Source organism: Ranitomeya variabilis, chromosome 6, assembly GCF_051348905.1.
Source record: "Ranitomeya variabilis isolate aRanVar5 chromosome 6, aRanVar5.hap1, whole genome shotgun sequence".
Taxonomy (NCBI): Eukaryota; Metazoa; Chordata; class Amphibia; order Anura; family Dendrobatidae; genus Ranitomeya; species Ranitomeya variabilis.
This window is the reverse complement of record NC_135237.1, coordinates 1,927,252-1,952,184: the sequence shown is the minus strand read 5'-3', so window position 1 is coordinate 1,952,184 and position 24,933 is coordinate 1,927,252. Positions and strand designations below refer to the sequence as shown.

At 50.9% G+C, this 24,933-nt stretch overlaps 1 protein-coding gene across 3 annotated transcripts in view; it reads right to left on the bottom strand.

The window, feature by feature from the left end:
• SMARCD3 (SWI/SNF related BAF chromatin remodeling complex subunit D3) overlaps positions 1 to 24,933 on the bottom strand; it is a 281,961-nt gene that overhangs the window by 57,165 nt on the left and 199,863 nt on the right. For all 3 annotated transcript variants that reach the window (XM_077267719.1, XM_077267720.1, XM_077267718.1), the window contains exon 4: positions 4,274 to 4,396. In XM_077267719.1, coding sequence (XP_077123834.1) covers positions 4,274 to 4,396 — 123 coding nt within the window. The remainder of the gene's footprint in view (positions 1 to 4,273; positions 4,397 to 24,933) is intronic.

Sequence of the window (24,933 nt, the reverse complement as noted above, 5' to 3'; positions counted from 1 at the left end):
ACTATCAAGTAATCTACTGTCACGTAGTCTCTATAGCTGGTGCCGTTACCCTTTATTCTGCAGCCATCTCCAGTTGTGTAGACCCTCAGTGCCTATTGCTGGGGCCTTCACCCTATATTCTCCATCTCCAGTCATCTTCTGTTGTGTAGTCCCTCAGTCCCAATAGCTGATGCCATCACCCTCTTCTCCCCAGTAAACTACTGTAGTGCAGTCTCCCGGTCACTATAGTTGGAGCCATCACTCTGCTCTCCAGTCATCTACTGTCGTGTAGTCACTCAGTCCCTATAACTGATGCAATTACCCTCTACTCTCCATTTATCTACTGTCATCTAGTTTGCCTGTCCCTACAGTTGGCACCATCACCCTCTACTCTCAAGCCATCTAATGTCATGTAGTCCCACAGCCCCTTCTACTGATGCCGTCACCCTCTACTCTCCAGCCATCTACTCTTATGTGGTCCCCCCATTTTTATAGCTGGTACCATCACTCTCTACACTCCAATCATCTACTGCTGTGTAGTCCCCCAGCCCCTGTAGCTGGTGACGTCACACTTTACTATCCAGTCATCTACTGTTCTGTAGTCCCCTGGTCCCTGTAACTTGTGAAGTCACCCACGAATGTCCAGTCATCTTCTGTCATTTAGTCCCCATACCCTATAACTGCTACTGTCATTATATAATCTCCAGTCATCTACTGTCATGTAGTTCCCTGGTCTCTATAGCTGGTGCCATCACCCTCTACTCTCCAGCCATCTACTGTCGTGTGGTTCCCGAGTCCCTATATCTGGTGCCGCCTTCACCCTCCATTTTCCAATCAATTACTGTAGTGTTGTCCCTTGGTCCCTACAGCTGGAGCTATCATCATCTACTCTCCCATCATTTAGTAACATAGTTATTAAAGTTGAAGGAAGACTTTAAGTCCATCTAGTTCAACCCATAGCCTAACCTAACATGCCCTAACATGTTGATCCAGAGGAAGGCAAAAAAACCCATGTGGCAAAGAGTAAGCTCCACATTGGGGAAAAAAATTGCTTCCCGACTCCACATACGGCAATCACACTAGTTCCCTGGATCAAGGAATCTAGTGTATATACCCTGTAACATTATACTTTTCCAGAAAGGTATCCAGTCCCCTCTTAAATGTAAGTAATGAATCACTCATTACAACATCATACGGCAGAGAGTTCCATAGTCTCACTGCTCTTACAGTAAAGAATCCGCGTCTGTTATTATGCTTAAACCTTCTTTCCTCCAGACGTAGAGGATGCCCCCTTGTCCCTGTCTCAGGTCTATGATTAAAAAGATCATCAGAAAGGTCTTTGTACTGTCCCCTCATATATTTATACATTAACATAAGATCACCCCTTAGCCTTCGTTTTTCCAAGTGTAATAACCCATCTTGGTATTGCAGACCCCCCAGTCCTCTAATAACCTTGGTCGCTCTTCTCTGCACCCGCTCCAGTTCAGCTATGTCTTTCTTATACACCGGAGACCAGAACTGTGCACAGTATTCTAAGTGTGGTCGCACTAGTGACTTGTATAGAGGTAAAATCATGTTCTCCTCATGAGCATCTATGCCTCTTTTACTGCATCCCATTATTTTATTTGCCTTTGTAGCAGCTGCCTGACACTGGCCACTGAATATGAGTTTGTCATCCACCCATACACCCAGGTCTTTTTCATTGACGGTTTTGCCCAGAGTTTTAGAATTAAGCACATAGTTATACATCTTATTACTTCTACCCAAGTGCATGACCTTACATTTATCCCCATTAAAGCTCATTTGCCATTTATCAGCCCAAGCTTCTAGTTTACATAAATCACCCTGTAATATAAAATGTACTGTTGTGTAGTCCCTCAGTTCCTTTAGCTGGTGCCATCACTCTCTAGTCTCCAGTAATATGCTATCTTACAGTCCTCCAGTCTCTATAACTGGAGACATCACCCTCTACTCTCCAGCCATCTTCTGTTGTGTAGTAACTTGGACGTCATTTCTAGTGCAGTCACCCTCTGGTCTCCAGTCACCAACTGTGATGTAGTCCCTCACTCCCTATTGCTGGTGCAGTCATCCTCTGCTTTCCAGTCACCAACTGTGATGTCCCTCAGTCCCCAGAGCTGGTGCCGTCACCCTCTGGTCTCCAGTCAATAACTGTGATGTAGTCCCTCACTCCCTATTGCTGGTGCAGTCATACTCTGCTTTCCAGTCACCAGCTGTGATGTAGTCCCTCAGTCCCTAGAGCTGGTGCCGTCACCCTCTGGTCTCCAGTCACCAACTGTGATGTCGTCCCCCAGTCCCTAGAGTTTGTGTAGCCACACTCTAGTCTCCAGTCACCAACTGTGATGTCGTCCCCCAGTCCCTAGAGTTGGTGTAGCCACACTCTACTCTCCAGTCACCAACTGTGATGTAGTCCCTCAGCCCCTAGAGTTGGTGTAGCCACACTCTACTCTCCAATCATCTACTGTTATATAGTCCTCCAGTCTCTATAACTGGAGACATCACCATCTACTCTCCAGCCATCTTCTGTTGTGTAATAACTTGGACGTCATTTCTAGTGCAGTCACCTTCTGCTCTCCAGTCACCAACTGTGATGTAGTCCCTCAGTCCCCATAGCTGGTGCCGTCACACTCTACTCTCCAGTCATTTACTGTCATGTAGTCCCTCAGTCTCTATAGCTGGATCCAACACCCTCAACTCTCCAGCTACCTAATGTTGTGTAGTCCCCCAAAACCTACTGCTAGTGCAATCACCCTCCACTCTTCAGTTATCTACTGTTGTGTAGTCGCCTAGTCCCTATAGCTGGTGCCATCACCATCTACTCTTCAGCCATCTAAACTTGTGTAGTCCCTGGTCCCTTTAGCTGGTACCGTCACCCTCTATTCTCCAGCCATCTACTGTTGTGTAGTCCCTCAGTTGCTATTGCTGGTGCTTCCACCCTCTATTCTTCAGTCATCTACTGTCATACAGTCCCACAGTCTCTATAGCTGGTACCGTCACCCTGTGCTCTCCAGCCATCTTTTATGTAGTCCATCTGTCCCTATTGCTGGTGCCTTCACCATATACTCTCTAGTCGTCTACTGTCATATAGTCCCATTGGTCCCTATAGCTTTGTGCCACCACCCTCTACTCTCCAGCCATCCACTGTTATGTAGTCCACTGGTCCCTATAGCTGGTGCCAGCACCCTCTATGTTCCCACCATCTACATTCATGTAGACCCCAGTCTCTACAGATGGTGAGGTCACCCTCTGCTCTCCCAAGATCTACTATGGTGCAGCCCTTCAGTCATTATAGCTGGTGTCGTCACCTTCTACTCTCCTGCCATCTTTTATCGTGTAGTCCCTCAGTCCCTATAGTTGGTGCCATCATCCCTACTATCCAGTCATCTATTGTCATGTAGTCCCCCGGTCTCTATAACTGGTGCTATCACCCCATGCTCTTCAGTTATCTGCTTTTATGTCCACCAGTCACTATAGCTCAGGGATGTCAAATTCAAATTCACAGAGGGTTAAAATTAAAAACTTGAACAAAATTGCAGGCCAATCTGGATATTTATTAAAAAAAAAAATGTGTACAATTGAGTAAGTTTTTCCTTATCATCAAATATGGGAACAAACTTAAAGGGCTTGTCCAACAAAGTACATTTGAATTAATAAAATTTAAGAGACAGAGCACATGATTGCAGCATTGGGTATATCTTCACGTTCAGGGGTGTAGATAGAAATCATAGGGTCCCATAGAAGAAGTTATAATTGGGCCCAGCCCCCCAGAAAAGTAATATTTGGTTGGGTCACAGAAGAGCATATCTCACAATTTTGCAGCCCTTACAAAGTAATTTTCCTCCTTTTGATGCCTCTAGATTGCCCTTCCATTGCCCACCATAAAGTATGATGTCAGCAAATGTTCCCCCCCAAACACAGTATGATACCCCCACAGTGAACACCTCCAAAGTACCCTCCATACACACAGTATGGTGACTCTACTGTACCCCCACCCCCCTGCAGCTTTCCTGACAAAGTATGGTGACCCCAACACGGTATGATGCCCCAACTCTGGTCCCGATACAGCTCTCCATTCATTAAAATGGGCCCCACATAGTCCTACATATGAAATAATGGCTCCACATAGTCCTCCATATTGCGTCGTGGGCCAAATATAATCACCATGCAGACCATTTGGCCCGTAGGCCAGAGTTTCACATGTATGCTACAGCTGGTGCCGTCAGCCCTACACTCCACTCATGGACTAGCCCCTCATAATTCTGCAGATTCCTTTTACCTTCATCGGTCTCTTTAGAGCTTCTTGGATATCAACTCGTTTTCTCATTATGGTTTGGTCCAATTTTCTTTCAAATGCTAATAGATCCATGTAAGCCTGAGACTCAGGAACCAGTTCTCGGATCTGAAAAAGACAAATGAATAAATGATTACCCAACATATGGAGCTGCATTCCTCACCTGTCTCCTAACAGACAAAGCAAGGGGGAGCTGAAGGGTGCTTGAAAGTAAAAGGAAAAATCAATACATAAAAACAAATGATTCTAGAGTTTATGGTCCATGACGTACTGCAGTCACAGGAGGGTGTGACCTGATGAGGAGAGGCTGAGGGAATGGGGCGAGCTAGGGAGCCCCCTAGCGTTAGGGACAGGGAAGCAACCCCTGGTCCCGGGCACCCAACAGCTGTGTCATGGCATTAGCTCTTACATAACCATTTTTTCTGATCCATTATGGACCCTATCACTGCTCTGACAGGGTAACTGCAGCAGCTCAGTCTGGAGGTGGCAGATTTATACACGGTTGCTGGCAGCACCCTAATACATCTGATGTGGGAATAGCGTCTCCCAGGCAAACCATAGTGGAGCCCAAGATGGCTTTGCCTGACAGGTTCTCTGGGAGGCTTGACAAGTTTGCTGTGTTCCGTGAGGCCTGTAAACTCTACTTCAGGTTATGTCCTGTTTCCTCAGGTACAGAGGAGCAACGTATGTGGATAATAATCTTGCTCCTTCAGGGGAACCCACAAGCATGGGAGTTTTCTCTCCCGTCTGACTTCCCGTCGCTTCAGACGGTGGAGGAATTTTTTCAGGCACTGGACCTTATATACGACAACAACCGCGTCTCCTTGGCCGAGTCCACACTACACCGACTTCAGCAAGGAGACCGGCCTGCAGAGGAATATTGCTCTGAGTTCCAGAGGTGAGCAACGGATACCAAGTGGAATGACCCCGCACTCCGTAGACAGCTCTGTGATGGGATATCACTAAGGCTGGGGTCACATTTGCGTGTGCAATACGAGAAACTCGCACGAGTCTCTCGCATCAATACCCGGCACTCGTGACCGGAGCACTGCTGCCGGCACTCGTGACCGGAGTGTTCAGAAGCATGTATTTCTATGCAGCCGTACACTCCAGTCCCGAGTGCCAGCCGCAGTGCCGGGTATAGATGCGGGTTTCTCGCATTGCACATGCAAGTGTGATCCTGGGCTAAGGGTGAAGGATGCCTTAACTCTGTCTGAGACTCCATTCTCCCTTGAGGCACCTATGTCCTCGGCGATCCGGGCTGATCGCCATCTTCACCAGAGACGTAGGGAGACACCCCTGAATGCAGGTGGTCCGGGGTCTAGGGAGATCGGGGTACTGAGCCAACTGAGGAACCCATGCAGGTGGGTGCGGCAACTCACTCTGGTAAACTGTCTGTTTGGCCAAAAGGGGGGGGTTTACTGTGGTAGAAAGGGCCATTTCATGGGCACGTGTCTTTCCCAACCTCACAGTAAAACAGCCGCCAGAAAACTAGATTTGCAACCTAGGAGGTTTGCAACCCGTGTGCATTCATCACCTCCGTGGGTAGGACACAATTTTTTCTACCAGCTGAAATCCACCAGGGTGAGATCAAGGTGGACATGTCGGCTTTTATGGACAGTGACAATGGTGGGAGGCTGCTCTTACCAGGAGGGTGTGACAACAGTGAGGAGAGGCTGCTCTTACCAGGAGGGTGAGACAATGGTGAGGAGAGGCTGCTCTTACCAGGAGGGTGTGACAACGGTGAGGAGAGGATGCTCTTACCAGGAGGGTGTGACAACGGTGAGGAGAGGATGCTCTTACCAGGAGGGTGTGACAACGGTGAGGAGAGGCTGCTCTTACCAGGAGGGTGTGACAACGGTGAGGAGAGGCTGATCTTACCAGGAGGGTGTGACAACGGTGAGGAGAGGCTGATCTTACCAGGAGGGTGTGACCTGATGAGGAGAGGCAGCTCTCACATGGTGGGTGTGACAATAGTGAGGAGAGGCTGCTCTCACCAGGAGGGTGTGACCTGATGAGGAGAGGCAGCTCTCACCAGGAGGGTGTGACCTGATGAGGAGAGGCAGCTCTTACCAGGAGGGTGTGACAACGGTGAGGAGAGGCTGATCTTACCAGGAGGGTGTGACCTGATGAGGAGAGGCAGCTCTCACATGGTGGGAGTGAGGAGAGGCTGCTCTCACCAGGAGGGTGTGACCTGATGAGGAGAGGCCGCTCTTACCAGGAGGGTGTGACAACGGTGAGGAGAGGCCGCTCTCACATGGTGGGTGTGAGGAGAGGCTGCTCTCACATGGTGGGTGTGACAATAGTGAGGAGAGGCTGCTCTCACATGGTGGGTGTGACCTGATGAGGAGAGGCCGCTCTTACCAGGAGGGTGTGACCTGATGAGGAGAGGCAGCTCTTACCAGGAGGGTGTGACCTGATGAGGAGAGGCAGCTCTCACATGGTGGGTGAGAGGAGAGGCTGCTCTCACATGGTGGGTGTGACAATAGTGAGGAGAGGCAGCTCTCACCAGGAGGGTGTGACCTGATGAGGAGAGGCAGCTCTTACCAGGTGGGTGTGACCTGATGAGGAGAGGCTGCTCTCACATGGTGGGTGTGACCTGATGAGGAGAGGCTGCTCTCACATGGTGGGTGTGACCTGATGAGGAGAGGCAGCTCTCACATGGTGGGTGTGACCTGATGAGGAGAGGCAGCTCTCACCAGGAGGGTGTGACAACGGTGAGGAGAGGCTGATCTTACCAGGAGGGTGTGACCTGATGAGGAGAGGCAGCTCTCACATGGTGGGTGTGACAATAGTGAGGAGAGGCTGCTCTCACCAGGAGGGTGTGTCCTGATGAGGAGAGGCAGCTCTCACATGGTGGGTGAGAGGAGAGGCTGCTCTCACATGGTGGGTGTGACAATAGTGAGGAGAGGCAGCTCTCACCAGGAGGGTGTGACCTGATGAGGAGAGGCTGCTCTCACATGGTGGGTGTGACCTGATGAGGAGAGGCTGCTCTCACATGGTGGGTGTGACCTGATGAGGAGAGGCAGCTCTCACCAGGAGGGTGTGACAACGGTGAGGAGAGGCTGATCTTACCAGGAGGGTGTGACCTGATGAGGAGAGGCAGCTCTCACATGGTGGGTGTGACAATAGTGAGGAGAGGCTGCTCTCACCAGGAGGGTGTGTCCTGATGAGGAGAGGCAGCTCTCACATGGTGGGTGAGAGGAGAGGCTGCTCTCACATGGTGGGTGTGACAATAGTGAGGAGAGGCAGCTCTCACCAGGAGGGTGTGACCTGATGAGGAGAGGCAGCTCTTACCAGGTGGGTGTGACCTGATGAGGAGAGGCTGCTCTCACATGGTGGGTGTGACCTGATGAGGAGAGGCTGCTCTCACATGGTGGGTGTGACCTGATGAGGAGAGGCAGCTCTCACATGGTGGGTGTGACAATAGTGAGGAGAGGCTGCTCTCATCATGAACATCTAATAGATCAAGGCAGTGGTAAAAGCCAAAGGTGGTGTTACAAAATAGTAAAAGTACAAAAAGGCGCTCAGAAACTAGTCGCTATGCCACTAATGGTAAAGCGAGTCCGCAAGAAAAAAGAACGTATGTCCTCACATAGAAGTATTCCAAGGGCCAGTATACAAGAAAATCCCGGTCTTGGAACCACGCTGTGGGAAAGTATATCTAATATCACCGGAAGGAGGAAGATGTAGAAACAACTAGGTCCACACAATAAAGGTATAGATTAGGGCAGTGGTGTGCCAGTAGTGTCAACAAGAATCCGGTGAAATTCCAGGAGTACAAAATGAACACAAAAAATTGTATATAATGACTTAGATAAAATATACTGTATATGAGGTCCCTGGGTCACCCCAGTGAATTTTACCAATGATCTAGTCCCTCAAGTGCCACTACTAAAAGCAATCATTGGTAAAATTCACTGGGGGACCCAGGGGCCTCATATATATTTTATCTGAGTCATTATAGTAAAAATATATAATGTTAAAAATACTAAAAAAAATAAAAAATCATGCTATACTCACCTTCCTAGAGTTCATATGAGGTTATGCCAGCAGGGGGCGCAGCACCGCAAGTCTAGGTAGCTACGGTCCCCTGCAATCCATTCATTTCCAGTTTTTACAGGCAGAAGCACAGCTGCATTAGCAGAGCTCCTGCTTGTAAAATTATTTAACCCCTTCAGATGGATTTACGTCGTGGGACATGACTGTACGGCGGACAGGTATGGGATATTGTTGTTTTATTTTTACTTTTTTTCCATTAGACAAGGGTCGTCATTTGGATTGAGCGTATAATAAACAAATTACAACACCCTGTATCTTTATTTCATTAAAATACTTTTTAATAATGTGTGTTTTATTAACCCTTTACTAGTATTGGATTAATAATGGATAGGTGTCTTATTGACGCCTCTCCATTATTAACCAGGCTTAATATCACCTTACAATAGCAAGGTGACATTAACCCTTCATTACCCCATATCCCACCGCTACACGGGAGTGGGAAGAGAGAGGCTAAGTGCCAGAATAGGCGCATCTTCCAGATGTGCCTTTTCTGGGGTGGCTGGGGGCAGATGTTTGTAGCCAGGGGGGGCCAATAACCATGGACCCTCTCCTGGCTATTAATATCTGCCCTCAGTCACTGGCTTTCCCACTCTGGCGGAGAAAATTGCGCGGGAGCCCACAACAGTTTTTTCCATGATTTAACCCTTTATTTTAACACCTAGAGCTCCCAAATTTTGCACACAGACACTTCTAACATTAGTAGTGAGGAATATGTAAAAAAAAAAAAAGGGATATGAGATGGTTTACTGTATGTAACCATGTCTCATATCCTGTCGGGTTTGGGAAGGAGATGGCAATAGCCGACAATTGAATTGCCGACTATTCTGCTATCTAGCGCTGTATGAAATATATATATATGTGTGTGTGTGTGTGAATGACATATATACAGGTCCTTCTCAAAAAATTAGCATATAGTGTTAAATTTCATTATTTACCATAATGTAATGATTACAATTAAACTTTCATATATTATAGATTCATTATCCACCAACTGAAATTTGTCAGGTCTTTTATTGTTTTAATACTGATGATTTTGGCATACAACTCCTGATAACCCAAAAAACCTGTCTCAATAAATTAGCATATTTCACCCGTCCAATCAAATAAAAGTGTTTTTTAATAACAAACAAAAAAACCATCAAATAATAATGTTCAGTTATGCACTCAATACTTGGTCGGGAATCCTTTGGCAGAAATGACTGCTTCAATGCGGCGTGGCATGGAGGCAATCAGCCTGTGACACTGCTGAGATGTTATGGAGGCCCAGGATGCTTCAATAGCGGCCTTAAGCTCATCCAGAGTGTTGGGTCTTGCGTCTCTCAACTTTCTCTTCACAATATCCCACAGATTCTCTATGGGGTTCAGGTCAGGAGAGTTGGCAGGCCAATTGAGCACAGTAATACCATGGTCAGTAAACCATTTACCAGTGGTTTTGGCACTGTGAGCAGGTGCCAGGTCGTGCTGAAAAATGAAATCTTCATCTCCATAAAGCATTTCAGCCGATGGAAGCATGAAGTGCTCCAAAATCTCCTGATAGCTAGCTGCATTGACCCTGCCCTTGATGAAACACAGTGGACCAACACCAGCAGCTGACATGGCACCCCACACCATCACTGACTGTGGGTACTTGACACTGGACTTCAGGCATTTTGGCATTTCCTTCTCCCCAGTCTTCCTCCAGACTCTGGCACCTTGATTTCCGAATGACATGCAAAATTTGCTTTCATCAGAAAAAAGTACTTGGGACCACTTAGCAACAGTCCAGTGCTGCTTCTCTGTAGCCCAGGTCAGGCGCTTCCTGGGGAATGCGGCACCTGTAGCCCATTTCCTGCACACGCCTGTGCACGGTGGCTCTGGATGTTTCCACACCAGACTCAGTCCACTGCTTCCTCAGGTTCCCCAAGGTCTGGAATCGGTCCTTCTCCACAATCTTCCTCAGGGTCCGGTCACCTCTTCTCGTTGTACAGCGTTTTCTGCCACATTGTTTCCTTCCAACAGACTTACCATTGAGGTGCCTTGATACAGCACTCTGGGAACAGCCTATTTGTTGAGAAATTTCTTTCTGGGTCTTACCCTCTTGCTTGAGGGTGTCAATGATGGCCTTCTTGACATCTGTCAGGTCGCTAGTAGTGTTGAGCATTCCGATACCGCAAGTATCGGGTATCGGCCGATACTTGCGGTATCGGAATTCCGATACCGGGATTCCGATACTTGGCGCGTATCGGATACCGGAATCGGAAGTTCCATGATTCAAAATTCAGAAATTCAGCCAATGAGAAAGATTCCAAGTGTGGGCACATCCTGTTTAGCATGGAGGGCATGAAACTACTGGCAAGGCTGTGATTGGCTGCTTAAATGATGTCATGATGCAGTTTAAAAGTCGCTGGCGCCATTTTGCGATCACTCTGCTGTGAATTCAGTTAGTGACAGGACGCTGTTTGCTGACTGAGGGACAGTTTAGAGATAGCGATTTGCTTCTTTGTGCTTTCCAAAGGCTAATTTAGCAACCGCTGTGTTCACCTACTAATCACCTTCCTTTTGCCTTGTAGCGCTGTTTTCACAGCGATCTGCAAGGTCTCTCTGTGTGTGTGTGTGAGTGCAGCCCACTCTCTAGTCTGAGTGCAGCCACATAGGCCATCCATAGCTGGTTGTATTCAGTTCAGGGAGGGTGGTTCATTGCCTCATACTGTCCTTTTTTTTTTTTTTTTTGAAGTAGTGCAGGCTGCTGCACATTTTTTCCAAAAATTCCTATTAGTGTCTTTCCACCCGTCTCCAGCTAATTTGTGGAAAAACACTACATAGGATAAAGTAGAGGAGGGTTTTTGGGCCTTGCAGCGCCGTTTACGGCTGTCTGCACGGTCTCCGTGTGACTGCAGCTCGCCCTGTAGTCTGTGAGCAGCCGTAGCTTGGTTGTCTCCAGCTCAGGGTTGTTCACTGCGTCATACCGCCAAATCAATTTTCATTTTGTTTTCAAGTAGTGTAGTCTGCTGCTAATTAATTTTAAAAAATCCTATTAGTGTCTTTCCACCCGTCTCCAGCTAATTTGTGGAAAAACACTACATAGGATAAAGTAGAGGAGGGTTTTTGGGCCTTGCAGCGCCGTTTACGTCTGTCTGCACGGTCTCCGTGTGACTGCAGCTCTATCCGTTGTCAGTTCAGCCCCAAAAAAATAAATAAATAATAAAGTTCACCAAACACACCAGTTACACCACTTTACATTTGTGTAGGCCACATTAGCTCATATTCAAGTCTAGTCCACACTTTAGAAAATTAGTGTGTCTTATACCTGTTAGGAGGAGTTGCTCAGGAATAAGCACACAAAGCCGTTAGTACTTTTCTGCTTATCTTTATCAGTCAACCAAGATGAAGAAGGCAGTGAGTAAGGCACGTGGGCGTGGGCGCGGAGCAGGGAGGGGACGTGGGGATTCTGTGCCTGCTGCGGGCACCGGTGAGTCATCAGCACCCACTTTCACAAGGGAACAGTCGTTCATGCGCAGCTTTGTCGCCGAGCGCCGTACACCGCTGCTGCGTCAAGACCAAATTGAAGCCGTTGTGGGATGGATGGCAGCTAATGCATCAACTTCCATTAGTGCCACATCCTCTCAGACACAGAGCACTGGAGAGCAGCCATCTGTCTCTTCACCACCTGCAAAATTGCCCAGGCAGACAGAGATCCCAGGACAGGAGCAGTCTCTACTTCTGTTCTCTGAATCATCTCTTGGCTTGGAAACAGGGGGCCAGCCAAGCAGCATTGGAGAAATGGAAGAAGAGGCAGGGTGCAGTGATGCCCAACCGCTTTTTCTGTCTTCCTCTGAAGAGGCGGGTGGGCCAGTGGCTCCGGTCACCACCTCGCAGGCCGCATCAGCTGATGATGACACTCAGGTGCCACTTACTGGTGCGTGCTCTGCTGCTGAGACTACCCAGGAGGAGCAGTTGGGGGCAGAGGGTAGTGTAGATGATGAGGTCCTTGACCCATCTTGGCGTCAGGGACAGGAAGGTGGTGGGAGCAGCTCTGAGGAAGAGATTCCCCGTACGGCCCAAAGAGGGAGAGGGAGGGGGAAGACTGCGGATCCTGCAGCCTCCGCTTTGGCACCCGTAAGGAGCATGTCTCTTCCAAAAGTCAAAAGGGGGGCTCCCAAGACTTGCAGTGCCTGGTCCTTTTTTGACACAGTTGCAGATGACATTTGCTATGTCAGATGCAAGGTGTGTCATCAAAAAATCAAAAGAGGTCAAAAAGTCGCCAACCTCAATACCTCCAACATGTGGAAACATGTGCGCAACAGGCACCCGGCGGAGTTAGACAAACACACTGAAGAGCTAGGCCAACCAACAGCGGCAGCTACCACCTCTTCAGCTCGTGTTGCCTCTTCCTCTAGCTCACACGCAGCTGGTTCGGCTTCCTCCCAGGATCGCCGTGGAAGAACCTCTGGCCCTGTTGTCCAGAGACCCGCTGTCATTCCACCCGCAGCACCACTTTCCCAGTCAACCACACACTCCCAGCCCAGTCTACAGCCATCGGTAGTACAGGCATGGGAGAAAAGGCGGCCTTTCTCGTCAAACCACCCACGAGCACAGGCTCTGACTGCAGGCATTGCCAAACTTCTGTCACTGGAAATGCTGTCATTCAGGCTGGTGGAGACTGACAGCTTCCGTGACTTGATGTCATTGGCAGTCCCACAGTACAGTGTGCCCAGCCGCTTTTACTTCAGCAGGCAAGCCATCCCTGCCCTGCACAAGCATGTTGAGGGACACATAAAACACGCGCTACTGAACGCCGTCAGTAGCAAGGTCCACCTCACCACCGATGCGTGGACCAGTCAACATGGACAGGGGCGATACCTTTCCCTCACTGCCCATTGGGTTAATGTAGTTGAGCCGGGTACAGACCGTGCGAGTGGCGCAGGACGTGTCCTGCCCACTCCAAGGATTGCAGGAATCCATTCTGTACGCATTGACTCCTCCTCTTACACCAGTTCCTCAGAATCATCGCTGCAGGAGCCGTCACAGTCCACCTCCACATGGACCCGTGATGAACGTGTACCTGTTACGACCGACATGAGCACAGCCGTGGCCAAACGTCAACAGGCCGTCTTGAAATTAATTTTTTTGGGGAATCGTAGCCACACAGCGCAGGAGCTCTGGAATGCCATCAAGCAGGAGAGCGATGTGTGGTTTGAGCCAGCGAATCTCCAGCCAGGCATGGTAGTGTGTGATAATGGCCGAAATCTGGTGGCAGCCCTGGGCCTCGGCAACCTCACTCACATCCCATGTCTGGCACATGTGCTCAATTTGGTCGTGCAGAGTTTTTTGAGGGACTATCCGGATCTTGATGCACTGCTGCACAAGGTCCGCCTAGAGTGTGCTCACTTGCGGCGTTCCAGCACGGCAAAAGCGCGCATTGCGGCTCTGCAGCGCCGACACCGCCTGCCGGAACATCGCATCATATGTGACCTACCTACCAGGTGGAATTCCACGTTACATATGTTGGAGCGGTTGTGTGAGCAGCAGCAAGCTGTAATGGAGTACCAGCTGTATCAGGCGCAAAAAAGTCGCAGTCAGCGCCGTACAGACTTCACAACCACAGAGTGGGCCACTATGAAGGATGTCTGCCAGGTTTTGCGTCCCTTTGATTATTCCACGCGGATGGCGAGTGCAGATGATGCACTAGTCAGCATGACTGTCCCCCTTATCTGCCTGCTTGAAAAATCACTGCAAGCGCTAAGGGATGATGTTGTGGAAGAGGTGGAGGATGAGGATTCACCACTTCCATCATCTTCTGGACAGTCAGCGCCACGTGGTTCCTCACAAACGCGTAGGCAGGGGACAGTTTGTGAGGAGGATGAGGAGGAGTCAATGGAGGAGGAAGACATCCGTCCAGAGGAGGGAGTTCCCGAATTGTCCAGTACTCAGTGTGTACAGCGAGGGTGGGGTGATGACGAGCGGGCAGAGATCACGCCTCCAGCTGGGGACAGCGTTTCTTGGGCAGTTGGCAGTCTGCAGCACATGGTGGATTACATGCTGCAGTGCCTGAGAAACGACCGCCGCATCGACCACATTCTCAACATGTCTGATTATTGGGTGTTCACCCTCCTCGATCCTCGCTACCGGGACAACGTAGAAAGCCTCATCACACCGTTGAACCGGGAGCGAAAAATGCGGGAGTACCAAGACACACTGGTGAATTCCATCATCTTCTCCATTCCAACTGAGAGAAGTGCTGCTAGTGCATTACAAAGCAGCTCAGTGCGTCCAGGCAGTGGTGGAGGCTCTGCACAAAGAGGGAGCAGAAGCAGTGCCTCTGCCCAAGGCAAGACCAGTATGGCCCAACTGTGGCACAGTTTTGTGTGCCCCCCACAAAAGTCTACACCATCACAGACGGCTCCAGTCAGCAGGAGGCAACGGTTCCGTCAGATGGTGACAGACTACATGTCTTGCCCTCTTGCTGTACTCCCAGACGGCTCTTCCCCTTTCAAGTTTTGGGTCTCAAAGCTGGATACATGGCCAGAGCTAAGCCAGTATGCATTGGAGGTGCTGTCTTGCCCTGCGGCCAGTGTATTATCGGAACGTGTCTTTAGTGCTGCAGGTGGTGTACTAACTGACCGTCGCATGCGACTATCCTCCGATAACGTTGACCGGCTTACTTTCCTGAAAATGAACAAGGCCTGGATCTCGCAGGAATTTGCCACTCCTCCTCCTGATTAAAAAATTAGGTCACTGTATACGTTATCCAGGTCTCCTGTTGTGTTCATCTTTCTACCACCTGAACTTAAATTCCTGGGCTCCAACACCGCCAGTTGAGGCTCAGACGTGCCGTCTGCACAGTGAAAACATACGACCCAGTGTTATTGGGTTTCAGTAACGTCAGCTGATCCCCAGCTGTGTAGCCGGCAATGTGTCATGCGACCGCCACGCTGACACAACAACTGAAATGTAAGGGAATCTGTCCCCCCCCCCCAAGGCGTTTGTTACTGAAAGAGCCACCTTGTGCAGCAGTAATGCTGCACAAGGAAAAAGGTAGCTATTTTGGTTTTGCTCCTTGCACACGCAAAACTTAACACTTATAAAATGTGTCCACTGATACCGTAAAACCGTCCCGGAGGTGGGACTTTCCTTCGTAATATGACGCAGCACAGCCGTCATTCCTACCCCCCCGGCGCCGCGCCCCGGCTCCTCAGCGTTGTTTGATTCCGTCCCGGAGCCTGCGCTGTTATGTTATCCCGTGGCCAGGCACACTTAGCGCTGCCCGTCTTCTGGCATCATTTGGTGTCAGGCTGGCTGCGCCTGTGCGGCCACGCTGGCCGAGAGCCCGCCTCGCAGTGTCTTCTGATTTAATCCCACTGGGGGCCTGGGATCTATGGACATGCGCAGTGCATATCTGAACCTCCACCTCTCACTCATCTCCCTATGGCTTCTTCAGACTGTTCGGTGTCAGCTGGTCCCTAATAGCATGCCACGGCCGTGACACCGCACAGTCTGGAAAAGAAGCCGTAGGGAGGGGAGTGAGAGGCGAGGATATGCACTGCGCATGGCCATGGATCCCAGGCCCCCAGTGGGATTACATCAGAAGACACTGCGAGGCGGGCTCTCGGCCAGCGCGGCCGCACAGGCGCAGCCAGCCTGACACCAAATGATGTCAGAAGATGGGCAGCGCTAAGTGTGCCTGGCCACGGGATAACATAACAGCGCAGGCTCCGGGACGGAATCAAACAACGCTGAGGAGCCGGGGCACGGCGGCGGGGGGGTAGTAATGATGGCTGTGCTGCGTCATATTACGAAGGAAAGTCCCACCTCCGGGACGGTTTCACGGCTTCAGGGGACACATTTTATAAGTGTTTAGTTCTGTGTTTGCAAGGAGCATGATGAAAAGAGCCACCTTTTCCTTTTGCATCTTTTGTGCTGCACAAGCTGGCTCTTTCAGCTACAAACGCCTTGGGGGGGGGTTAAAGGTTCCCTTTCGACTTTCTCAGGCTTCGGCCTACATTGTGTTCCTCTGCTTTTCCACCTGCCCCTGGGCTCCAACACCGCTAGTTGCCGTCCAGAAGTGCTGTACGCACAGTCAACAGTCGCTCCTCTGTTATTGGGGTTCAGTAACGTCAGCTGTTCCCCTGCTGTGTGTGTGGCAATCCCTCCTACCTCCTCCAACCTCCTCCAACCTCCTCCTCCTCCACCTGTCCCTGGGCTCCAACACCGCCAGTTGCTGTCCAGAAGTGCTGTACGCACAGTCAACAGTCCCTCCTCTGTTATTGGGGTTCAGTAACGTCAGCTGTTCCCCTGCTGTGTGTGTGGCAATCCCTCCTACCTCCTCCAACCTCCTCCAACCTCCTCCTCCTCCACCTGTCCCTGGGCTCCAACACCGCCAGTTGCCATCCAGAAGTGCTGTACGCACAGTCAACAGTCCCTCCTCTGTTATTGGGGTTCAGTAACGTCAGCTGTTCCCCTGCTGTGTGTGTGGCAATCCCTCCTACCTCCTCCAACCTCCTCCAACCTCCTCCTCCTCCACCTGTCCCTGGGCTCCAACACCGCCAGTTGCCGTCCAGAAGTGCTGTACGCACAGTCAACAGTCCCTCCTCTGTTATTGGGGTTCAGTAACGTCAGCTGTTCCCCTGCTGTGTGTGTGGCAATCCCTCCTACCTCCTCCAACCTCCTCCAACCTCCTCCTCCTCCACCTGTCCCTGGGCTCCAACACCGCCAGTTGCCGTCCAGAAGTGCTGTACGCACAGTCAACAGTCCCTCCTCTGTTATTGGGGTTCAGTAACGTCAGCTGTTCCCCTGCTGTGTGTGTGGCAATCCCTCCTACCTCCTCCAACCTCCTCCAACCTCCTCCTCCTCCACCTGTCCCTGGGCTCCAACACCGCCAGTTGCCGTCCAGAAGTGCTGTACGCACAGTCAACAGTCCCTCCTCTGTTATTGGGGTTCAGTAACGTCAGCTGTTCCCCTGCTGTGTGTGTGGCAATCCCTCCTACCTCCTCCAACCTCCTCCAACCTCCTCCTCCTCCACCTGTCCCTGGGCTCCAACACCGCCAGTTGCCGTCCAGAAGTGCTGTACGCACAGTCAACAGTCCCTCCTCTGTTATTGGGGTTCAGTAACGTCAGCTGTTCCCCTGCTGTGTGTGTGGCAATCCCTCCTACCTCCTCCAACCTCCTCCAACCTCCTCCTCCTCCACCTGTCCCTGGGCTCCAACACCGCCAGTTGCCGTCCAGAAGTGCTGTACGCACAGTCAACAGTCCCTCCTCTGTTATTGGGGTTCAGTAACGTCAGCTGTTCCCCTGCTGTGTGTGTGGCAATCCCTCCTACCTCCTCCAACCTCCTCCAACCTCCTCCTCCTCCACCTGTCCCTGGGCTCCAACACCGCCAGTTGCCGTCCAGAAGTGCTGTACGCACAGTCAACAGTCCCTCCTCTGTTATTGGGGTTCAGTAACATCAGCTGTTCCCCTGCTGTGTGTGTGGCAATCCCTCCTACCTCCTCCAACCTCCTCCAACCTCCTCCTCCTCCACCTGTCCCTGGGCTCCAACACCGCCAGTTGCCGTCCAGAAGTGCTGTACGCACAGTCAACAGTCCCTCCTCTGTTATTGGGGTTCAGTAACGTCAGCTGTTCCCCTGCTGTGTGTGTGGCAATCCCTCCTACCTCCTCCAACCTCCTCCAACCTCCTCCTCCTCCACCTGTCCCTGGGCTCCAACACCGCCAGTTGCCGTCCAGAAGTGCTGTACGCACAGTCAACAGTCCCTCCTCTGTTATTGGGGTTCAGTAACGTCAGCTGTTCCCCTGCTGTGTGTGTGGCAATCCCTCCTACCTCCTCCAACCTCCTCCAACCTCCTCCTCCTCCACCTGTCCCTGGGCTCCAACACCGCCAGTTGCCGTCCAGAAGTGCTGTACGCACAGTCAACAGTCCCTCCTCTGTTATTGGGGTTCAGTAACGTCAGCTGTTCCCCTGCTGTGTGTGTGGCAATCCCTCCTACCTCCTCCAACCTCCTCCAACCTCCTCCTCCTCCACCTGTCCCTGGGCTCCAACACCGCTAGTTGCCGTCCAGAAGTGCTGTACGCACAGAGCCAAACACCTCGCCAATGTGTTAGTGGGGTTCAGCACCGCCAGCTGTTCCCCTGCTGTGTATACGGCAACGTGTACTGCGACCGCCACGCAGACACAACAAGTTAAATGTAAGGGAACCTGACCCCCCCCCCCCCCCAGGCGTTTGTTACTGAAGGAGCCACCTTGTGCAGCAGTAATGATGCAAAGGGAAAAAGTGCCTCTTTTCGTGATGCTCCTTGCACATGCTGAACCTAACACTTATGAAATGTGTCCCCACACAGCGTTAAACCGTCCGGTAGGTGGAACTTTCCTTTGTCGTGTGACGCAGCACAGCCATCATTTTTACCCCCTTGGCGCCGTGCGCCCCCTCCTCAGCGTTGTTTGAATCTGTCCCGGAGCCTGCGCTGTTAGGTTAGCCCTTGGCCATGCACACATGTTGCGCTGCCCGTCTTCTGACCTCATTTGGTGTCAGGCTGGCTGCGCCTGTGCGGGTGCGCTGGCCGAGATCCCGCCTCGCAGTGTCGTCTAATGTAATCCCACCGCGGGCCTGTGATCCGTGCCCGTGCGCAGTGCATATCCTCGCCTCTCACTCATCTCCCTACGGCTTCTTCAGACTGTGCGATGTCAGCTGGTCCCTAATAGCATGCCACGGCCGTGACACCGCACAGTCTGAAAAAGCCGTAGGGAGGGGAGTGAGAGGAGAGGATATGCACTGCGCACGGGCACGGATCACAGGCCCGCGGTGGGATTACATTAGACGACACTGCGAGGCGGGATCTCGGCCAGCGCACCCGCACAGGCGCAGCCAGCCTGACACCAAATGAGGTCAGAAGACGGGCAGCGCAACATGTGTGCATGGCCAAGGGCTAACCTAACAGCGCAGGCTCCGGGACAGATTCAAACAACGCTGAGGAGGCGGCGCACGGCGCCAAGGGGGTAAAAATGATGGCTGTGCTGCGTCACACGACAAAGGAAAGTTCCACCTACCGGACGGTTTAACGCTGTGAGGAGACACATTTCATAAATGTTAGGTTCCGCATGTACAAGGACCATAATTAAAAGAGCTAAGTTTACCTTTTCCAGCATTAGTGCTGTACACAATGGCTCTTTTAGCTACAAACGCCTGGGGGGGGGGGGGGGGGGTTAAAGGTTTCCTTTCAACTTGCTCGAGTGCAGGCTTCGGCCTACACTCCGCTCCCCCTGCTCCTCCTGCTGACCCTGGGCTCTAACACCGCCAGTTTTTGCCCAGATGTGCTAGCTGCACAGAGAAAAACACCAGCCAATGTGTCAGTGGGGTTCAGCACCGCCAGCTGTTCCCCTGCTGTGTAGCCGGCAACGTGTCCTGCGACCGCCACGCAGACACAAGAACTGAAATTGAAGGGAACCTGTCCCCCCTCCCCCAGGTGTTTCTATGTTTTACAGCTACCTTGAACAGCAGTAATGCTGCATGTGTTCAAGGTGGCTCAGAAACTTATTCTCCTTGCCCATGTTGAAGTGAACACGTCTAAAATGTGTCCTCTGTGACCATTAAAACATCCCTCAGGTGTGATTTGACTTTGTATTGACACACGCAACAAGCTCCTTGGTAACGCTGCCCGTCTTCTGGCATCATTGTTTGGCTGGCTGCGCCTCTGCGGCCGCCCTGACCCACACAACGCCCCTCGTTGTCTTATTTAATGGGACTGCGAGGGTGTGATTGATGGGCAGGATCAGTGCATCAGTTCGCCTGTCCCTCCTCTCCTTCCGCCTTCTTCGGACTGTGCGGCTTCATGGCCGTGGCATGCGATAAGGGATCAGATGACGCCGCACAGTCTGAAGCGGGTGTAAGGACCCGAGTGTGAGAGGCGAACATATGTGCTGCGCCAGGCCCTGAATCCCAGCCCCGCAGTGTTTTAACAATGTTAAGACACTGCGGGGCTGGGATTCATGGGCATCGCGAACCGCACCGGCCGACATTACATGATGCCAGAAGATGGGCAGCGCTAACGGCGCTAGGCCAGGGGATAACACGACAGCGCAGACTCCTGTACAGCAAATAACAACGCTCAGGAGGCTGCACCCAGCACCAAGGTGGGATTCTTGACACCTGTGCTGCGTCTCATTACAAAGGGAACTCTCGCCTCCAACACAGTTTGACTGTATAAAGGGCTGAATGTTATACGTGTTCCATTCAGCGTGTGCAAGGAGAAAAATTACAAGAGCAACCTTTGACTTGCGCAGCACTGCTGCTGCATAAGCTGTGGCTCTTCTACTTTGTAACCCCTGAGGGGGGGTTAAAGGTGACTTTTGAAATCGGTTCAATTAGGCTTCGGCCTAAACTCTGCTCCACCTGCAGAGCCCGGGCTCCAACAACGCTAGTTGCTGTCCGGAAGTGCTGGCTGCACAGAGCCAAACACCTCGCCAATGTGTCAGTGGGGTCCAGCACCGCCAGCTGTTCCCCTGCTGTGTAGCCGGCAACGTGTCCTGCAAAAGCCACGCAGACACAACAGACCCAAAGCTGCCGCCAGTGCAGGCTTCGGCCTACACTCCCCTCCCCCTGCTCCTCCTCCTCCTGCTCCTCCTCCTGCTGTCCCTGGGCTCTAACACACCGCCAGTTGGGGCCCAGATGTGCTAGCTGCACAGAGAAAAACACCAGCCAATGTGTCAGTGGGGTCCAGCACCGCCAGCTGTTCCCCTGCTGTGCAGCCGGCAACGTGTCCTGCAAAAGCCACGCAGACACAAGAACTGAAATTGAAGGGAACCTGTCCCCCCTCCCCCAGGCGTTTTTACGTTATCCAGCCACCTTGTACAGCGGTAATGCTGCATGTGTGCAAGGTGGCTCAGAAACGTATTCTCCTCGCACATGTGGAACTGAAAACACGTCTGAAATGTGTCCTCTGTGTGACCATTTAACCGTCCCGGTGGTGTGACTTTCCTTTGTAATGACACGCTGCAACCCCCTTGGTAGCGCTGCCCGTCTTCTGGCATCATTGTTTGGCTGCCTGCGCCTCTGCGGCCGCCCTGACCCACACAACGCCCCTCGGTGTCTTATTTATTGGGACTGCGAGGGTGTGATTCATGGGCAGGATCAGTGCATCAGTTCGCCTGTCCCTCCTCTCCTTCCGCCTTCTTCGGACTGTGCGGCTTCATGGCCGTGGCATGCGATAAGGGATCAGATGACGCCGCACAGTCTGAAGCGGGTGTAAGGACCCGAGTGTGAGAGGCGAACATATGTGCTGCGCCAGGCCCTGAATCCCAGCCCCGCAGTGTTTTAACAATGTTAAGACACTGCGGGGCTGGGATTCATGGGCATCGCGAACCGCACCGGCCGACATTACATGATGCCAGAAGATGGGCAGCGCTAACGGCGCTAGGCCAGGGGATAACACGACAGCGCAGACTCCTGTACAGCAAATAACAACGCTCGGGAGGCTGCACCCAGCACCAAGGTGGGATTCTTGACACCTGTGCTGCGTCTCATTACAAAGGGAACTCTCGCCTCCATTACACAGTTTGACTGTATAAAGGGCTGAATGTTATACGTGTTTCATTCAGCGTGTGCAAGGAGAAAAATTAAAAGAGCAACCTTTGACTTGTGCAGCACTACTGCTGCATAAGCTGTGGCTCTTCTACTTTCTAACCCCTGAGGGGGGGTTAAAGGTGACCTTTGAAATCGGTTCAAGTAGGCTTCGGCCTACACTCTGCTCCCCCTGCAGAGCCCGGGCTCCAACACCGATCGTTGCTGTCCGGAAGTGCTGGCTGCACAGAGCCAAACACCTCGCCAATGTGTCAGTGGGGTCCAGCACCGCCAGCTGTTCCCCTGCTGTGTAGCCGGCAACGTGTCCTGCAAAAGCCACGCAGACACAACAGACCCAAAGCTGCCGCCAGTGCAGGCTTCGGCCTACACTCCCCTCCCCCTGCTCCTCCTCCTCCTGCTCCTCCTCCTGCTGACCCTGGGCTCTAACAAACCGCCAGTTGGGGCCCAGATGTGCTAGCTGCACAGAGAAAAACACCTCGCCAATGTGTCAGTGGGGTCCAGCACCGCCAGCTGTTCCCCTGCTGTGCAGCCGGCATCGTGTCCTGCAAAAGCCACGCAGACACTTGCTCTTGTACCTTCTGCTCCCCATCCTGGTTCCAGTACCGTCAGCTGGTTCCGGGCAGAGCCTTTGGCTTAGGTGCCTCCCTTTGGTATCCGAGTTCCACCAACGTCAGGTGGTCCTTGGTAGTGCTTTCAGGCACGGGTACCTCCTGCTTAGTAACCGGGTTCCAGTAACGTCAGCTGGTCCTCGGTAGTTCCATTGGCTCTTGGACCTTCGGCTACCCATCCGGGTTCCAGCACCGTCAGCTGGTTCTCGGCAGTGTCTTTTGCTCTTGTACCTTCTGCTCCCCATCCTGGTTCCAGTACCGTCAGCTGGTTCCGGGCAGAGCCTTTGGCTTAGGTGCCTCCCTCTGGGTATCCGAGTTCCACCAACGTCAGGTGGTCCTTGGTAGTGCTTTCAGCACAGGTACCTCCTGCTTAGTAACCGGGTTCCAGTAACGTCAGCTGGTCCTCGGTAGTTCCATTGGCTCTTGGACCTTCGGGTAGCCATCCGAGTTCCAGTTCCATCAGCTGGTTCTCGGCATTTTCTCAGCCTTCTTGTACCTTCTGCTACATTTCCAAGTTCAAGAGACTAAACACAATGACCCAGAAGACCACCCCTAAGATGACGACGACACCAGAGACGACAACCACCGTGATGACGACGACCCTGGAGACGATGACCCCGAAGACCACCCCGATGACGACGACCCCGGAGACGACGACCCTGAAGACCACCCCGATGACGACGACCCCGGAGACGACGACCCTGGAGACGACGACGACCTGGAAGATCGAGAAGCAGAAGAACAAGAGGCTGCAGAACAAAGAGCAGAAGGACATTAAGCATAACACAAAATATCAGAGCAAAAAATATTATGTAAATTATAAGCAGAAGAAGACTAAGCAGTGTATGGGGGTGAGTCCGTTCCTCCTCGTGGTGCCCCTGGATAAAGCCTGATGCTGCAGGCCAAACTGAACGCGGACAAATGTAACTGTTTTGTGACAGGCAGAACGGAAGGTGTAATCTTCAAACTTTTATAGATAACAACTACGGGAATGCCTGTCACAAATAAGAATATGATGAAGAAGTTGAATATGATGAAGATAATAGTAAAATAAAAAGAATATGAACAATGTAACCCAAAAAATAATAGGTAGAAGATGAAGAAGAAGATGAATAAGGTGAAGAAGTTGATGTCAAAGAAGCTGATGATGAGGATAATTAAGAAGAAAGCGTGGGAGAAGTAAAAAAGAAGGTGAAGGGCGTGGAAGTAGTGAAACATCAATATCTGACATAAAAAAAAAAAAAAAAACATAGTCAAATTCTTTCTAACGCCGAACTTCATAAAAAAAAAAAAAAAATCCTGCTATTCTATTACATTGGGCTAAACCTCTGTCCCTTTAATATCTCCGCCACGTCCCCCAATACATCCTACAATATTCTTAGTTGTTTTCCTTCATGTAGAATGAACCTACAAGTGTATAAAGGGTTTATTTTGATTCCGATATTTTCGTCCCATTGACTTGCATTGGGATCGGGTATCGGTATCGGATTGGATTCCGATACTGTGACGGTATCGGCCGATACTTTCCGATACCGATACTTTCCGATATCGGAAAGTATCGCTCAACACTAGTCGCTAGTCTTACCCATGATGGGGGTTTTGAGTAATGAACCAGGCAGGGAGTTTTTAAAAGCCTCAGGTATCTTTTGCATGTGTTTAGAGTTAATTAGTTGATTCAGAAGATTAGGGTAATAGGTCGTTTAGAGAACCTTTTCTTGATATGCTAATTTATTGAGACAGGTTTTTTGGGTTATCAGGAGTTGTATGCCAAAATCATCAGTATTAAAACAATAAAAGACCTGACAAATTTCAGTTGGTGGATAATGAATCTATAATATATGAAAGTTTAATTGTAATCATTACTGTCATGATCTCTGCAGGCAGAGATCATAGCAAGCCTATAGAGGGACAAGCTCTCGGAAGATGGAACTATACTGACCATGAACTAAGCCTGCCGCGCAACTAGAAATAGCCAGGTAGCATTTCCTATTTAAAGCTAGATGCCCAGCTCTGGCCTAAGACCTAAATAGCTAGCAGAGGGAAATATAAGACCTGGCTCACCTCTAGAGAAATATTCCAAAGAAGACAGTAGCCCCCCACATATAATGACGGTGAGTTCAGATGAAACTACAAACGCAGCAGGAAAATAGTCTTAGCAAATTTGAGGTCCGCTTACTAGATAGCAGAAGACAGATAGTATACTTTCATGGTCAGCAGAAAAACACTAACAAAACACCATCCAGAGATTACCTTAAACTCTGGCATTAACTCATAACGCCAGAGTAGCAATCCCTGATCAACGAGAGCTTTCCAGACACAGTAACAAAACTTCAGCTGTGAACTGGAACAAATAGGCAAAATGAAACATGGACAAAAGTCCAACTTATCTAGTAGTTGCTAGAAGCAGGAACAAGCACTGAGAGGCATC